The 12,757-nt window shown below is 34.9% G+C and overlaps 1 protein-coding gene across 3 annotated transcripts; it reads left to right on the forward strand.

Annotated features, from left to right (window-relative positions):
- Positions 1-12,285, forward strand: LOC306872583 (LIM domain-binding protein 2-like). 3 transcript variants are annotated; one of them, XM_079421198.1, is made up of 10 exons: positions 1-273; positions 1,988-2,090; positions 3,532-3,704; positions 4,697-4,819; positions 6,705-6,788; positions 6,900-7,023; positions 8,002-8,055; positions 8,823-8,947; positions 10,043-10,102; positions 11,553-12,285. In XM_079421198.1, the coding sequence occupies exons 1-9, from the start codon at positions 142-144 to the stop codon at positions 10,100-10,102; spliced, it is 978 nt and encodes a 325-aa protein (XP_079277324.1). In that variant the 5' UTR covers positions 1-141; the 3' UTR covers positions 11,553-12,285. The 3 variants fall into 3 exon arrangements, with proteins under 3 accessions (XP_079277324.1, XP_079277323.1, XP_079277322.1); XM_079421197.1 differs by having other exon boundaries at positions 10,043-10,098; positions 11,553-12,002; XM_079421196.1 differs by lacking the exon at positions 10,043-10,102.
- Positions 12,286-12,757: the final 472 nt, after the last annotated feature.

Genomic DNA, 12,757 nt, shown 5'->3' on the forward strand with positions numbered 1-12,757 from the left:
TCTCACAGCAGAGCGCGCCTGTGATTTGACAGTCGCATCTCTCCTTGTGCCCGGGAGCGCGCGTGTGTGTATGTTTACGATCGTCGTGCTCCACGTGCTGCGTGTGGATGCGCTCCTCACGCGCTGTCGGTAACAGAAACCATGACCGGCGCGCCGCGCGACCCCTTCTACTCTTCTCCGTTCGGTCCGTTTTACCGGAGACACGCGCCCTACCCGGTGCAGCCGGAGTACCGGATGCACGAGCTCAACAAACGGCTCCAGTCCCGGCCTGAGGTGGGTGATTATCAAAAACTAAAACAATAGCTAGATGATCAGGACTTTGCATTTAATATTTGATCCGTTATACGTTCTTAAATAAAGTAGCCTGCCTATGAAGCAAACATTAATTTTAGATAAGAGATTATGGATCAATAGAGTCATCATGTAATCTATAAGGACAACTTTTCTTTCAGTTAAGCTGTTCTTAAAGAAAATAATTACTTTGATAAAAAGTGTTAAAATTGGAAATTATAATTTGCACTTTTCCAAAGAAGCACTTAACAACATATTATGAATTTTAGGCTATGTATGTAATATTACAACATTCTGTTCCAAATACTGCTGACATTTCCGTAGCGTTTTAGAGAACAATTGAGCCTTTTCAAAATGTACTTCATATACAAAATATACATTGTTGATTATGATGGAAATAAGAAAGTGAACAGCAATGCACATCTATGCCAGGATTTTAATTGAATCAATTTGAATATTTTTACATCATGATATGATGTGCAAGTTATGGGCTATATGTTACCGTAGCTACATTTTTATACATTAAAATGACATTGAATTAAATTACATTGACTACTTATACATGACATTATTATTACACCATTACAATCAAACATCATTTTTGTTGCACACAAGATGAAAAATCAAAATCATCACATAGGCTGCCAAAGCGCACTTGAAGGTTGCCAAAGCCATGATCATTTATTACCAGTCACGTTACACACGTTTTAACATAGGCTAGATGAACCATAATTTGAATAAGTCTGATTTGAAAAGTCCCCTTGGACATATCACTTTAACATATTTATTTATTCCTCTTGCATCACCACAGTGTGACCCCAGTGTTCACTTACAAACTGAACTTATTCAAGGACTTTCACTAAATAGGATTTGACAGAGCACACAACACATTGGTCCTTGGTTTGGTGCAATCCCAAATACACTATTGATTATGTGGTGGCTTTCAGGAACACAAACAGCAAGGTGATGTTCTATAATGTTTATGTGGTAGCATGATTTATTATAGTACTTTCCATAAGACAGAAACCAGACAAACAGTGCAATGCGACTAGTGTGTGTGTGTATATATATATATATATATATATAATTTCTTCTCCCTCAATAGGTCCCAATTTAAACTGCAGCGCAAGCTGTGTTAATATTTGCTTTTCCTGATGCCGTCAGTGTGTGTGCAAAAATAATCCACAATAAATAGTACTTTTAAAATATTGCCTACACTCAGAAAAAGCAATGTGAATAAATGGAGGAAAATAAAATGTATCAGCAGAGGTATGAAATGCAGTTCAGCACACCTGGAGTCATAATAATTTGACAGATTGAACTATTGGAATGGTGACCTATAGAAACACCCCTTTCTCACAATCTAATAACTCTCTTACACGTTTATAACGCACAAAGACTGAAGTGCAAGAGCTGTCAAAATACTGTGTATTGTGGTGTATGAGACTGTCCAGTCCAATCAAGTGAATTTCAATAGCAGGCCAGCGGTAGTTGGCTGGATTTGTGGTGTAAATTGCTGACCTTAATGGGGCGAGTCAACATGGGTGTGTGTTTATAATAAACAGAAAGCTTTGAAATGATAATCACTGTGCCAGGCCTAATTATGGTCATTTTGGGTCATTCAGAGGCCAAGTACTTCTGTAGCTCTCCTCTGTCTCACTCAGTGTTAAATGCGTGTTAATGTGTGATCCCACAGGACTGTGATATTCTGTGGTGGGATGCATTCTGCACTGAGTTCTTTGAAGAAGATGCCACACTGACTCTCTCATTCTGCCTGGAGGAGGGACCAAAGACGTACAGTAAGTGAGCCATAACCACCATGTATTCATTGATGTTTGAAAGGTGGGGTGTAATGGTTTAGATTCTTCAACTTTTGTTCTGTTGTTCCCCCTATACAGTATATTTAACATTTGGTTGGGTCTGTGACGTGATACACTTTTTAATTTTATTTCATTGAAAAATACATAAAAAATCCAATTCATATATACATACAATGACTAATGTTTTCATTTCTGACTTAAATTGTTTCAACTGTCCAAACATCATAATTAAGAAAAAAAGGATTCTATTCTTTAGCGTAAACTTTTCATGTTATTTTTTGGGGGAAAATATTTTAAGAAAACTGCTGCACTGCTTATTAATTTTTAAAATAATATTACCAAAATAAAAAAATATATATCATTAAGGAATCCTGCTGATTCTCATGACTGTGTGTCAAGGTCTGTAAGTCGTTTTAAATATTAGCAATTTGAATCTTTTTATGGCATGCAACGTTAGTTCAGGCTATAAAATGTCATGAAAATGCTTTTTACCTTTAAGCTATTTTGAAAATAATGATTCAGATTTGTACATTCACATTCAGTGTGTAAAGAAAGTATTTTTACTTTACATTTTTAAATGCTTTACATAAATTTTTTCATAAATTCATTTTTTTCTAAATATAAAACCATCGTAAATACAGTAAGAACTTGGCACATATGTTTTAAACTAGATTTGTTTTTTGGTGGATTTTGTAAACATCAAAATATGATAAAATCACGGTATACACTAATGATTACTTATTAGCAACAAATTAAATGAAAATAAGATCTGTGAGCATAAGATGTGCAAAACATCGCTTTACACTAAAAATGTGTAAAATATTTAAAAAATCACAAATAAAATCATATTGTCATAATAAAATTTGCACACTTTGTCTCTTTTTCTCTTTATGAGGTAGAGTTTGAATTTAGATTCATTTCAGTCTGTTTAGAGTTAGACAGGGACACAGTTGTGCTGGATTTCACGCATTCTCATTCATTCCTTATTCACTGTGTATGTGGTGAAATTTGATTGACAGGTCTGGGGTGTTCAAATAAATATGGGCCTGCAGACTTCACACACCTCTACTGCAGTGATTGACAGCTCCAGAGCACTAACTGTTCTGTGCGCACGCACAGCCTGCTGGACGTAATGCCTGCGGCATTCAGTAGCCTGTTTGTTTCCAACTCTTAGGGGACCACACACAGAGACACACACACAAACACACACATTTACGGTTGCCAGTTAAGGTGTTCGGCCAGTGTGTCGCCCAACTTTGAGTCTCTTTCATCATATGGCCATTAATAAATAAACACCTCCGCATGGAGTCTATACCATTCTTTTCCTTGCATTTGATAATCAGCGACCGCAACTGATGTCCTCAAAATGAAATTTCCCTCTCCACGTATGTTTCTCTCACTCTCCTTGCTTCTTCCCCAGCCATCGGGCGCACCCTGATCCCTCGTTACTTCAGTTCTCTGTTCGAAGGAGGAGTCTATGAGTTGTTTTTTGAGCTGAAACAAACAAAGGAGTCGTTCAACAACTCAACTATTACTGTCGACTCTCATCACTGTACTATGGCCACACAACACGGCAAACCTACGTTCACTAAGGTACTGCACACAGTCTGGCTCAGTGAGTCTTTGCTTCCTCAGTTTGAGCACTAATGTATTCCTCATTGTGAATTCTGGGCTGGAACTGCACAAAACAAAAAAGGAAAACATAACCCCCACTCTCTCCCTCTCCCTCCTGCTCTTTCTCGGCTTCTTCCTCACTCTCTCTCTCTCTCACCCTCCCTCGCTCATCCACAAAAAAAACGCTTCTCTTTTTTCTGTCCTATAGCTTTATGCGCTAAAACTGTAGGATGATCTTGATGAAAAGTCTGCTAATACTGTCTTTGAGCAAGTATATTGCAATACCGTTCAGAGAATGCTCTTGCTTATATCATTTGTATCATATGACATGAATACTTTGTTCCCAAAGACCAGCATAACGTGTGATTTTCTGAATGTCCTATGCAATATTCATATAGTACGCCATTACGATGCAGAATCGTTCAGTTGTCAATTAGAGAGCGAGAGAGAGAGAGTTTTGTCCAACTTTGCTTTTTAGTAAATGAACATTTGTGAATTAAATATTGATTCAGAAGACTGTTGTAGCTAAGTTATACAGATACATTTCCCAAGTGTGTGTGTGTGTGTGTGTGTACTGGAGGCATTGATCAGAGCGTGTCTGCTGGGATTACATCCCTCCCGTTGCTATGCCAACCTCGCAGCTACCCTCCGTTCCCCCGGCAACAGAATGTTGGGGTTCAGAGTTCCACACAGAATCCTGCTTGTGCTGAAAATACTGCTTTAATGGAAGAACCGTATAATTTAATTTGTTTTAAATTAATGAAAAATAAAAATGAGTTAGAAGTAATTCTCTCACATGTTGTGCACTGGTCAAGTCAGTGTTATGATTTCAGAAGGTACAAGATAATTAATTGTAAATCAAAAAAAAAAAATCTTTTTTGTGATGTCTGTCTTATTTTCTTCGGAAAGTAAAAACAAAAAACTGAATGACAAACAAATTGAAGAACTGATTGTCTTTCTTTTTTTCACAGGTGTGTACAGAAGGTCGTCTAATTCTTGTGTTCACCTTTGATGACCTTATGAGAATCAAAACATGGCACTTCACTATCACACACTACAGTGAACTCATTCCTCGCAGTGTCTTGGCTGTAAATGTGAGTCACTTTTCATGTGAATCAAGAAAACCTCCTTAATATTTCTCACACAAAATGATATGCAACCTGGATGACCTTCTACATTGACCAGATTTTGCAACGTACACAGAACACACTGTCTTGAATACTGTCTCCCATAATGCAATGTGCTAGATTTGACCATTGCTTTCCACTGCAGCAAATAAAGCAGAAGTAATATCAGCAATAGTTTTAAAAGCTCTATCTTGATTATTAAAATGAAAAAAAAAAAAAAAAAACTAAATAATTACATTTAAATTTTAAATGGCCTGCCAACAGTCCAAAAATACTTTTTCACCAAATTGGACTAACTAGTTAACAATTTTGAGATGATAAACTGGACGCCACTCTGAATCTTTATAAGAATTAAACTTGCATTTAAATGAAGAATTCTATTGTTTAAAATATTTATATTTGCTCAGTCCATGCTGCCACATATACTACCATTCAGAGGTTTGGGGTTGGCAAGATTTTTAAATATTTTTTAAAAGACGTATCTTATGCCCGCCAAGGCTATATTTATTTGATCAAAACCACAGTTATATATTGAAATATTATTACAATTTAAAATATTTTTTTTCTATTTTAATATATTTTAAATGTAATTTATTCTTATGATGGCAAGACAAAATTTTCAGCAGTCACTACTAGTGTTTAATGTCATGATTCTTCAGAAATCATTCTAATATGTGGATTTGGGGCTCAGGAAACATTGTCATCAATGTTGAAAACAGTTGTGCTTATTAATATTTTTGTGGAAACTTTTTTTGTAACAATATAAAGGTTTTTACTGTTAGTACTTTTTGTTAGTTTACTGTTTGAACTTTTGGACAATTGAATGTTTTCTTGCTTAAATAAAAATATTAATTTCTGCCAAAAAAAAAAAGAAAGACAATCTTCCTGACCAGAAACTTTTGATAGGGCACTACTTTTAAAAAATGTGGGCAGTTTTCATTGTATATTATAATATATGAAAATATATTATCATATTCTACAACCCTAATGATCCTACCCAATACCTAAACTTAACAGTTGCCTTACTAACTGTTAATAAGCAGCAAATTAGGAGTTTATTGAGGCAAAAGTCATAGTAAATGGTAGTTTTACTCTAAGTTGGATTAAAACATAAATTATTTGCTAGCAATATCAAGGTCATGGAATTGATTGTAAATGATTAATTTTGTGGATCTAGTGCAATGTAAGTTGCATTGGTTAAAAGTGTCTGTCAGATTCTTTGCTAAAAATGTCAGACACTTTGTGTGTAAATTAGGTTCCCTTTCCTTAGCCTTAGTAAATTTTCATGTGACTCATACTCTCAGTAATCGTTAACATTAGTAAAACACTGTCCTTACTTTTTCTGACACTGTGTGTGTTTGTGTGTGTGTGTTGAATATTATTCTCACACAAGTCCGTTTCTCTTCACACAACCATGCACTGCTTATATGAGTGCTGTACTGCTGCGTCGGAGTGAAGTTTTTTTGCCTTTTTTAGCCTACACTGTGGATTAACATTTTACGATTTACGATACTATTTTAAGCTTTACATGATTTTAATTAAAAAATAATCAAAAACTAGTTTGCTGTTTTCTAAATAGTACGATTTCCCCAGTTATGTGGGTTATGTTCACCATGGATTTGTTTGGCATGTTGGCAAGCTCAGGTATTTTCAGATGCATTCACAGGTACCACAAAATGCATTTCAGCCCTTTTTTATCAATCAAGGTGAAAGCATCCAGACCTTTTAGCTAAGCTGTCAGGATGTTGCTATGGAAACATATCATGTAATGAATTAGAGCTCTATCTGGATGGAGCACAAAATAAGATAGAGAATAAATAGACTTGTGTGTGTGTGTGTGTGTCTTTGTCAGGCACAAGACCCTGGAGCTCTGGAACAACTGTCCAAAAACATCAGTCGAGTGGGACTTACCAACCTCACGCTGAACTACCTCAGAGTATGTTACAATCATGTATACACACATGCAAACACAACCACTCTCATCCAGATGGTATCATTTTTAATGTGTTAAACAACTGAGTGAAACAATTCTTTTGTTTGTGTGTAGTTGTGTGTGATTCTTGAGCCGATGCAAGAGCTCATGTCTAGGCATAAGACATATGGCCTGAGTCCCAGAGACTGCCTGAAGACCTGCCTCTTTCACCAGTGGCAGAGGATGACAACACCACCAGGTCACACACACACACACATTTGGGTTTCCAAGTTTTATGGGGACTTCACATAGGCATAATGGCTTTTATGTACAAACTGTATACTCTATCCCCTTATTGCACCCCTCACTTCATTTTCAGATTTTCAACAAACTTCCTCATGAGGACCAAAAATGTCCCCACAAGATAAAAAATACTGATATTACTATCCTTGTGAGGACATTTGGTCCCCATAATGCAGGAAATACCAGGTCCACACACAAGTTATTTTATCACAGAGACACTTCTTATATTTTTTATTAATATTTAGAATGTTTCATATTTCCCATTTTCATTGTAATTTTAGCTCAAGTTTTAGTAATTTTGTTGAGTGTTTTTGTCATTTTAATGATCATTTTTATTATTATGTACCAAACAAACAAACAGTTGTTTATGGATTTAGGTTTAGTTAATTATAACTCCAGCTTCTACGTTCTTCATTAGATCTCGTTTCATGTCTCCTCTTAGCTTTATTTCTCTCTTAAATACAGTCTGAAAGATTAATATAGAAACATCAGTATTGTTTAGCTACTCTTTCCCCCCAGCGTTTAATTTCTTTCTGTTGTTCTCCTCTTAAGAGCTACACAATGTCATTAAATTTACAGTAGCTTGTACATTGTAAACATATTTCATATTCCTTATTAACATTTCAAAGTACTGAGCACAGGCTGTTAAGGGTTTTTTGATCTGCTGTAATTAATGGAGGCGTTGACCTTGTGTTGTTATTTATGCGCTATTTTACTATTCTTTTTTTTTTTTAATAACTACCTCCTGCTGTTCTGTGACAATAATTCCTTCGTTTTGACTAAACAATAATCTTATTGTTCTTCTCAGGCAACTCTCTTTCATCAACTCTTTTTCTCATTCTCTTTACTGTTTTGCATCCTCATTATTATTTACTGAAATGCTCTTAATGTTGTTTCTGTGTCATTTGACTGTTGTTAATTCCTTTCATTTCAGTTGGACCCTCGCCCAGCTTCAAGACAGAAATATTTCCCTCTAATTCCAAAAAATGTATGTATGCTCTTCTATGCGCTTTCATTTTTTTACAATTCCTCAAACATACTAGTTAGGGTTTCTTCTACACTCACAACTCTAAATATTTAATAATAATAATAATAATAATAATAATAAAACATTTACTTCAACCTGAACAGAATCAATCAAATAAAAATGTCACATTGATGCTTCTAGAATGTTCTGCATTCAAAATGTAACCAACTACAAATGATTTGTCTTCTTTTTTTTGCATCTCTTTGCATACTGAATTGTGACTGATCTTGCAGTTCCTGCATATATTTAACCATAAAGATATGTGCAAAGCACTGCATTAGGGCTGAATTCAAAATGCTATTCCTAATTCCTGTGTGCAGCTGGCTAAAAAAATGAGACACATACTCAGTGTCATGACAACGGCAAAGCCATTTCATTTACTCAAAACTGAAGCCTTATATATAAAACGAACACTACTCTTTTGTTGCTGTGCAAGCAATGGCATTTCCCTCAGGAAATGCAAATCAAATTGGTTCTGTTCTTCTCCATACATGCTAAAAAATATCATCAGAATACCGTTATTTAGATCTATACCAATCTTTTGGTGGATTCATTTGCAGTATTGATTAGTGTTTTAAAAGATAAAGTATGCTGTGTGTTTGCACTCTTCTATTAATCCATCTATTCACCCTTTTTTAACATGTTTACTCTGTTTTCACTCATTTTAAAACATGGAATGCAATGCTGATTCAGTTTGCATTATGCTGCTTTTATGTTTTGATTGACAGCAGAGCCAGCCAAACCAGCAACAAAGAGACGGAGGAGGAGGAACTCAGCTGGTAGCGCATCCAATAGCAGCACAGGAAACAGCAAGAAGCGCAGCCCAGCCAATAACTTGAGCCTACCATCACAGGTACATCACATAGACACATATGTTTACGCTAAAGCTATGTTCGGAATGGAGATATACCATACTACCGTACTACTCTTAGTATTGAAGTTAATAGTATGTAATTTTCTGTGTGCACAAATTCAAATGTGCAACAGTGCTTGTTGTTGTCGAATAATATATCCCACAATGCAACGTGTTCAAATTTTTAACCTTTATTAAACCTCTTCGGGTAAGAAACAGGTATTATCATTGTTAAACACAATTTAAGAAGCATACACTGAAAGAAAAAAATATATAATTATATAAATAAATAACAAATACAAAGAACAACAATATAATTACTTACTAAAAGGTAACTGTGACGTTTTATCGCACAATTACAACTTTTTGTTTGTCTGAGACTTTTTCTCAGAATTCCAATCATTTTTTAAATGCCACAAAAATTGGACCAAACTCCATTTCCAGTGTTATGTATTAAGTAATATTAGTTGCAATCTTGAACTCTTTTGACAGATATAATTGGAGCTGATAACTGGACAGCATTCACTGAATAAAAAATGAAGAAATTACATGACAATTGTAGAATGTAAAAAAAAAAAAAGCAAAATGTGAAATTAAATACATACCGCACAGCATTCAGTACATAGTATGCCATTCCGAACATACTGTAGACGCAGTCACCTACACACTTGCAGGGAAGCAGTGGTCCACACTGAAAAGATCATATAGGAGAGATATACTAAAATTGATATATGGAGAATGTCTGGGTGTCTGTACATATATGTGCATGTGTGTGTGAGAGTGTTTGTAAAGAAATACCATAAAGCAGTATAGAGAGGGAAAGACAGAGAGAGCAGCTTAGTAAATTAACCCATCTTATTTTTTTCATATTGTAATATTTCTATGCAATGTATTATAAAATCAATACCTGAATTACATTGTTTTATTGTTTATAATAAGTAACAATCAGTTTCCAGTGTGATTGTAATTTGTAATGTTAGAGTAATTTTTTTTATATGTAGTCATTTGTCTACTCTGATTAATTTGTTTGTAATTGAGACTAATTAGCTGTAATTGATTTGATGATAATTAGTATTGTCCGTCTCTGGTCCCCAGCCTAAACGTGTCGCCGGGGAAACGAGGGGTGGCGGGTGGCTGGAGGCGGAGCTTAGGTAGGTGAGTGACACATGCAGACAGTTATCACGCAGCATGTGCTGTCTTAACGAGCTACTTAGCAATGCAAATTTGCTTAATTAGCACATATGTTGTTATTTAGGTGTTCTTTATCTGAAAAAAAATCTAATTAAAGTCTAAAGAGCTAGTGTCTGAAGATGAGTTTGTGTGCATGTGTGTGTATGACTGCGTATTTAACAAAGCTTGTGGGTACGCCACATTTTTCTATTTATGTAAAAATATTCCTTATTATCAGAGCTGGGTAGATTGCTTGCTGATTACTTACTCGGTACTGATTCCGAATTATATGACAAAAATTGTAGTTAGCAACGTAATCCATTACATTACACATTTCATGTGATATAATCAGAATACTTTTTGATTGCTTTTAGATTACTATTGATCTAACTTGTTTTTCACATGGATTTAAATAGGATAATCTTGTACCATATTGATATAAAAATAAAAAGTGTGCATACAAAATAAGAAAAAAAAATATATATATGTATGTATATATATAATGTGTATATATAGATACACACACACATATATATATATATATATATATATATATATATATATATAATAAAAAAGAAAATATATTCCAATTAACAACATAAAGTGCATTAAACATTACATTACATAAGGTTTCCCAAACTGGGGTTCATAAAAGTACTGCAGGGGGTTTGTGAGTTTAATGATAAGCTAATCATTAATAAAATCATAAACGTTTGGAATTAAGATAAATCATTTTAAAATAACAGAAATCAAAATAAAACAATTCCTAAAAATGAATTATTTATTTTTTTTACCTCCATGTCATGGGACCATTAACCAATGTCAGAGAACCGTGAACATGCAAATGTAATACTTCATTACTGAATATTTATTTTAAAAAATCAGGGGTACTTCAATTAAATATATTAGGTGAAAGAAGTTCAGATGACAAAAAAAATTGGGGAATGCCTGCATTACATGTAAATTAGAAATAATGTGAATTTGTGCACTTTAATGTGTTTGAAAGACAAAAGCCTTCCAAAGACAAAGCAATACATTTAATAAATAACCCTCTGAGTGATAATGCAAATAAAAATGAATGTGTTCATTAGTAGTTGATTTAATGTTGAAACACCTGAAATTATTTTTGTAAATCCAGTGGTCAAATGTTGTGTTTACAATTGCCATATTACATGTAATCATTTACTACCCAGCTCTGCTTATTATTATTATCTTTTTTATTTAATTTAGCACATTCTCTACTGTATGCTCGCATTAGCTATATTACAAGTTTAGGTTTTGGAAAATAACAGCCATAAATTATTCTGCTTCTGTCGTTCTTCTCTCTCTTTCTACTCCCCCGCCATTCTCTCTCTCTCACTCGACCCCCCGCGTCTCTGTTTACGTCAACTGTCTCTCTCTCTCTCTCTCTCTCTCTCTCTCTCTCTGGCTGTAGGATGTGATGGTGGTAGGGGAGCCCTCTCTAATGGGAGGGGAGTTGGGTGACGTGGACGAGCGTTTGATCACACGCCTTGAGAACGAACAGTACGACCCCGTCAACGGTCTCCATGATGACGGTCTCCATGACTACACCAACTCACCGACACTTGGAAACGGCAGCTCCTGGAATGGCCAGCACCCTAGCAACCAAGACAGTAAGCCTGATACCATGGCAACACAGCAGTTGGAGTAATGTGATCTGACATTGGGTAGCTATGGCAACAGTGCTGTCAAGGGATGGGGGTATTTTCAGCTGTAGAGGAGAAATTGCAGGAGAGAAGGTGTGTGTGTGCATGCTAGCGTTTATGTTGGTGTGACACGGTATTCCATACTTGAGACATACAGCTTCAAACATTTAGTTTAAGTATTCCAAAAAAAATAAAAGATACTGCAAGCCTTGTAAATATACAGATCTATCAATTCATTTCATATCAGAATTTTTCAGCCCTTTTTTAAAGCTCGGTGGATGTATCGGCTTCATTCTGTACCGTACTGTTTGGTTTCGCTAGAACAACCGGATGAAAAAAGTCCCATTGTGAACGCTATAGCGTTTTGAGCATAAATGCAGATATCTTTATCGCTCTAAATTGTAATGCATATTGTAAAACACATGCAGATTTGTGTTGTTAGTTGTGTATTTTATGTATGGTTTTCAATAATTTGCATTAATAAAATGTGTTTGGTTATGATATCAGACTCTGTGTGTTTGGTTATTGATATCAATGTAATAAAAAAAAGCATAATCGAGAACACAGAGTGTTTTTCATTGTTATAATCTAAATAAATAAATAAATTGCAAAGCTATAGGCCTATATTACGTTTAACTGTATGATGTTAATGTGAAAATAATCTCTGAATCTTTTTCCCCCTCTAGTGGTCAAAGCAACGTGGTACAAATTCACTGGATGATATAGTTCATCTAAAAATGAAAATGCTGTCATTTATTCGTCCCTATGTTTCAAACGTTTGACGTTCTTCTATAAAACATTAAAATATATTTTGAGAAATGCTTGTTAGCAAACAGTATTGGTGACCATTGACTTCCAAAAACAACCAAAAATACTAGGACATTTCTCAAAAGTATAAATTCTGAACGACGTGAGGGTGAATAAATAATGACATCATTTTCAGAATTTTTTGAGTGAACTTCCCTTTTAACAT

This window comes from Barbus barbus, assembly GCF_936440315.1.
Source record: "Barbus barbus genome assembly, chromosome: 7".
In the NCBI taxonomy this organism is placed as follows: Eukaryota; Metazoa; Chordata; class Actinopteri; order Cypriniformes; family Cyprinidae; genus Barbus; species Barbus barbus.

Coding starts and splice junctions, on each gene's coding strand:
- LOC306872583 (XM_079421196.1), top strand. CDS start 142: ATGACCGGCGCGCCGCGCGACCCCTTCTACTCTTCTCCGTTCGGTCCG. Junction 274..1,987: donor GGCTCCAGTCCCGGCCTGAG/GTGGGTGATTAT, acceptor GTGATCCCACAG/GACTGTGATATTCTGTGGTG. Junction 4,820..6,704: donor GCAGTGTCTTGGCTGTAAAT/GTGAGTCACTTT, acceptor TGTCTTTGTCAG/GCACAAGACCCTGGAGCTCT.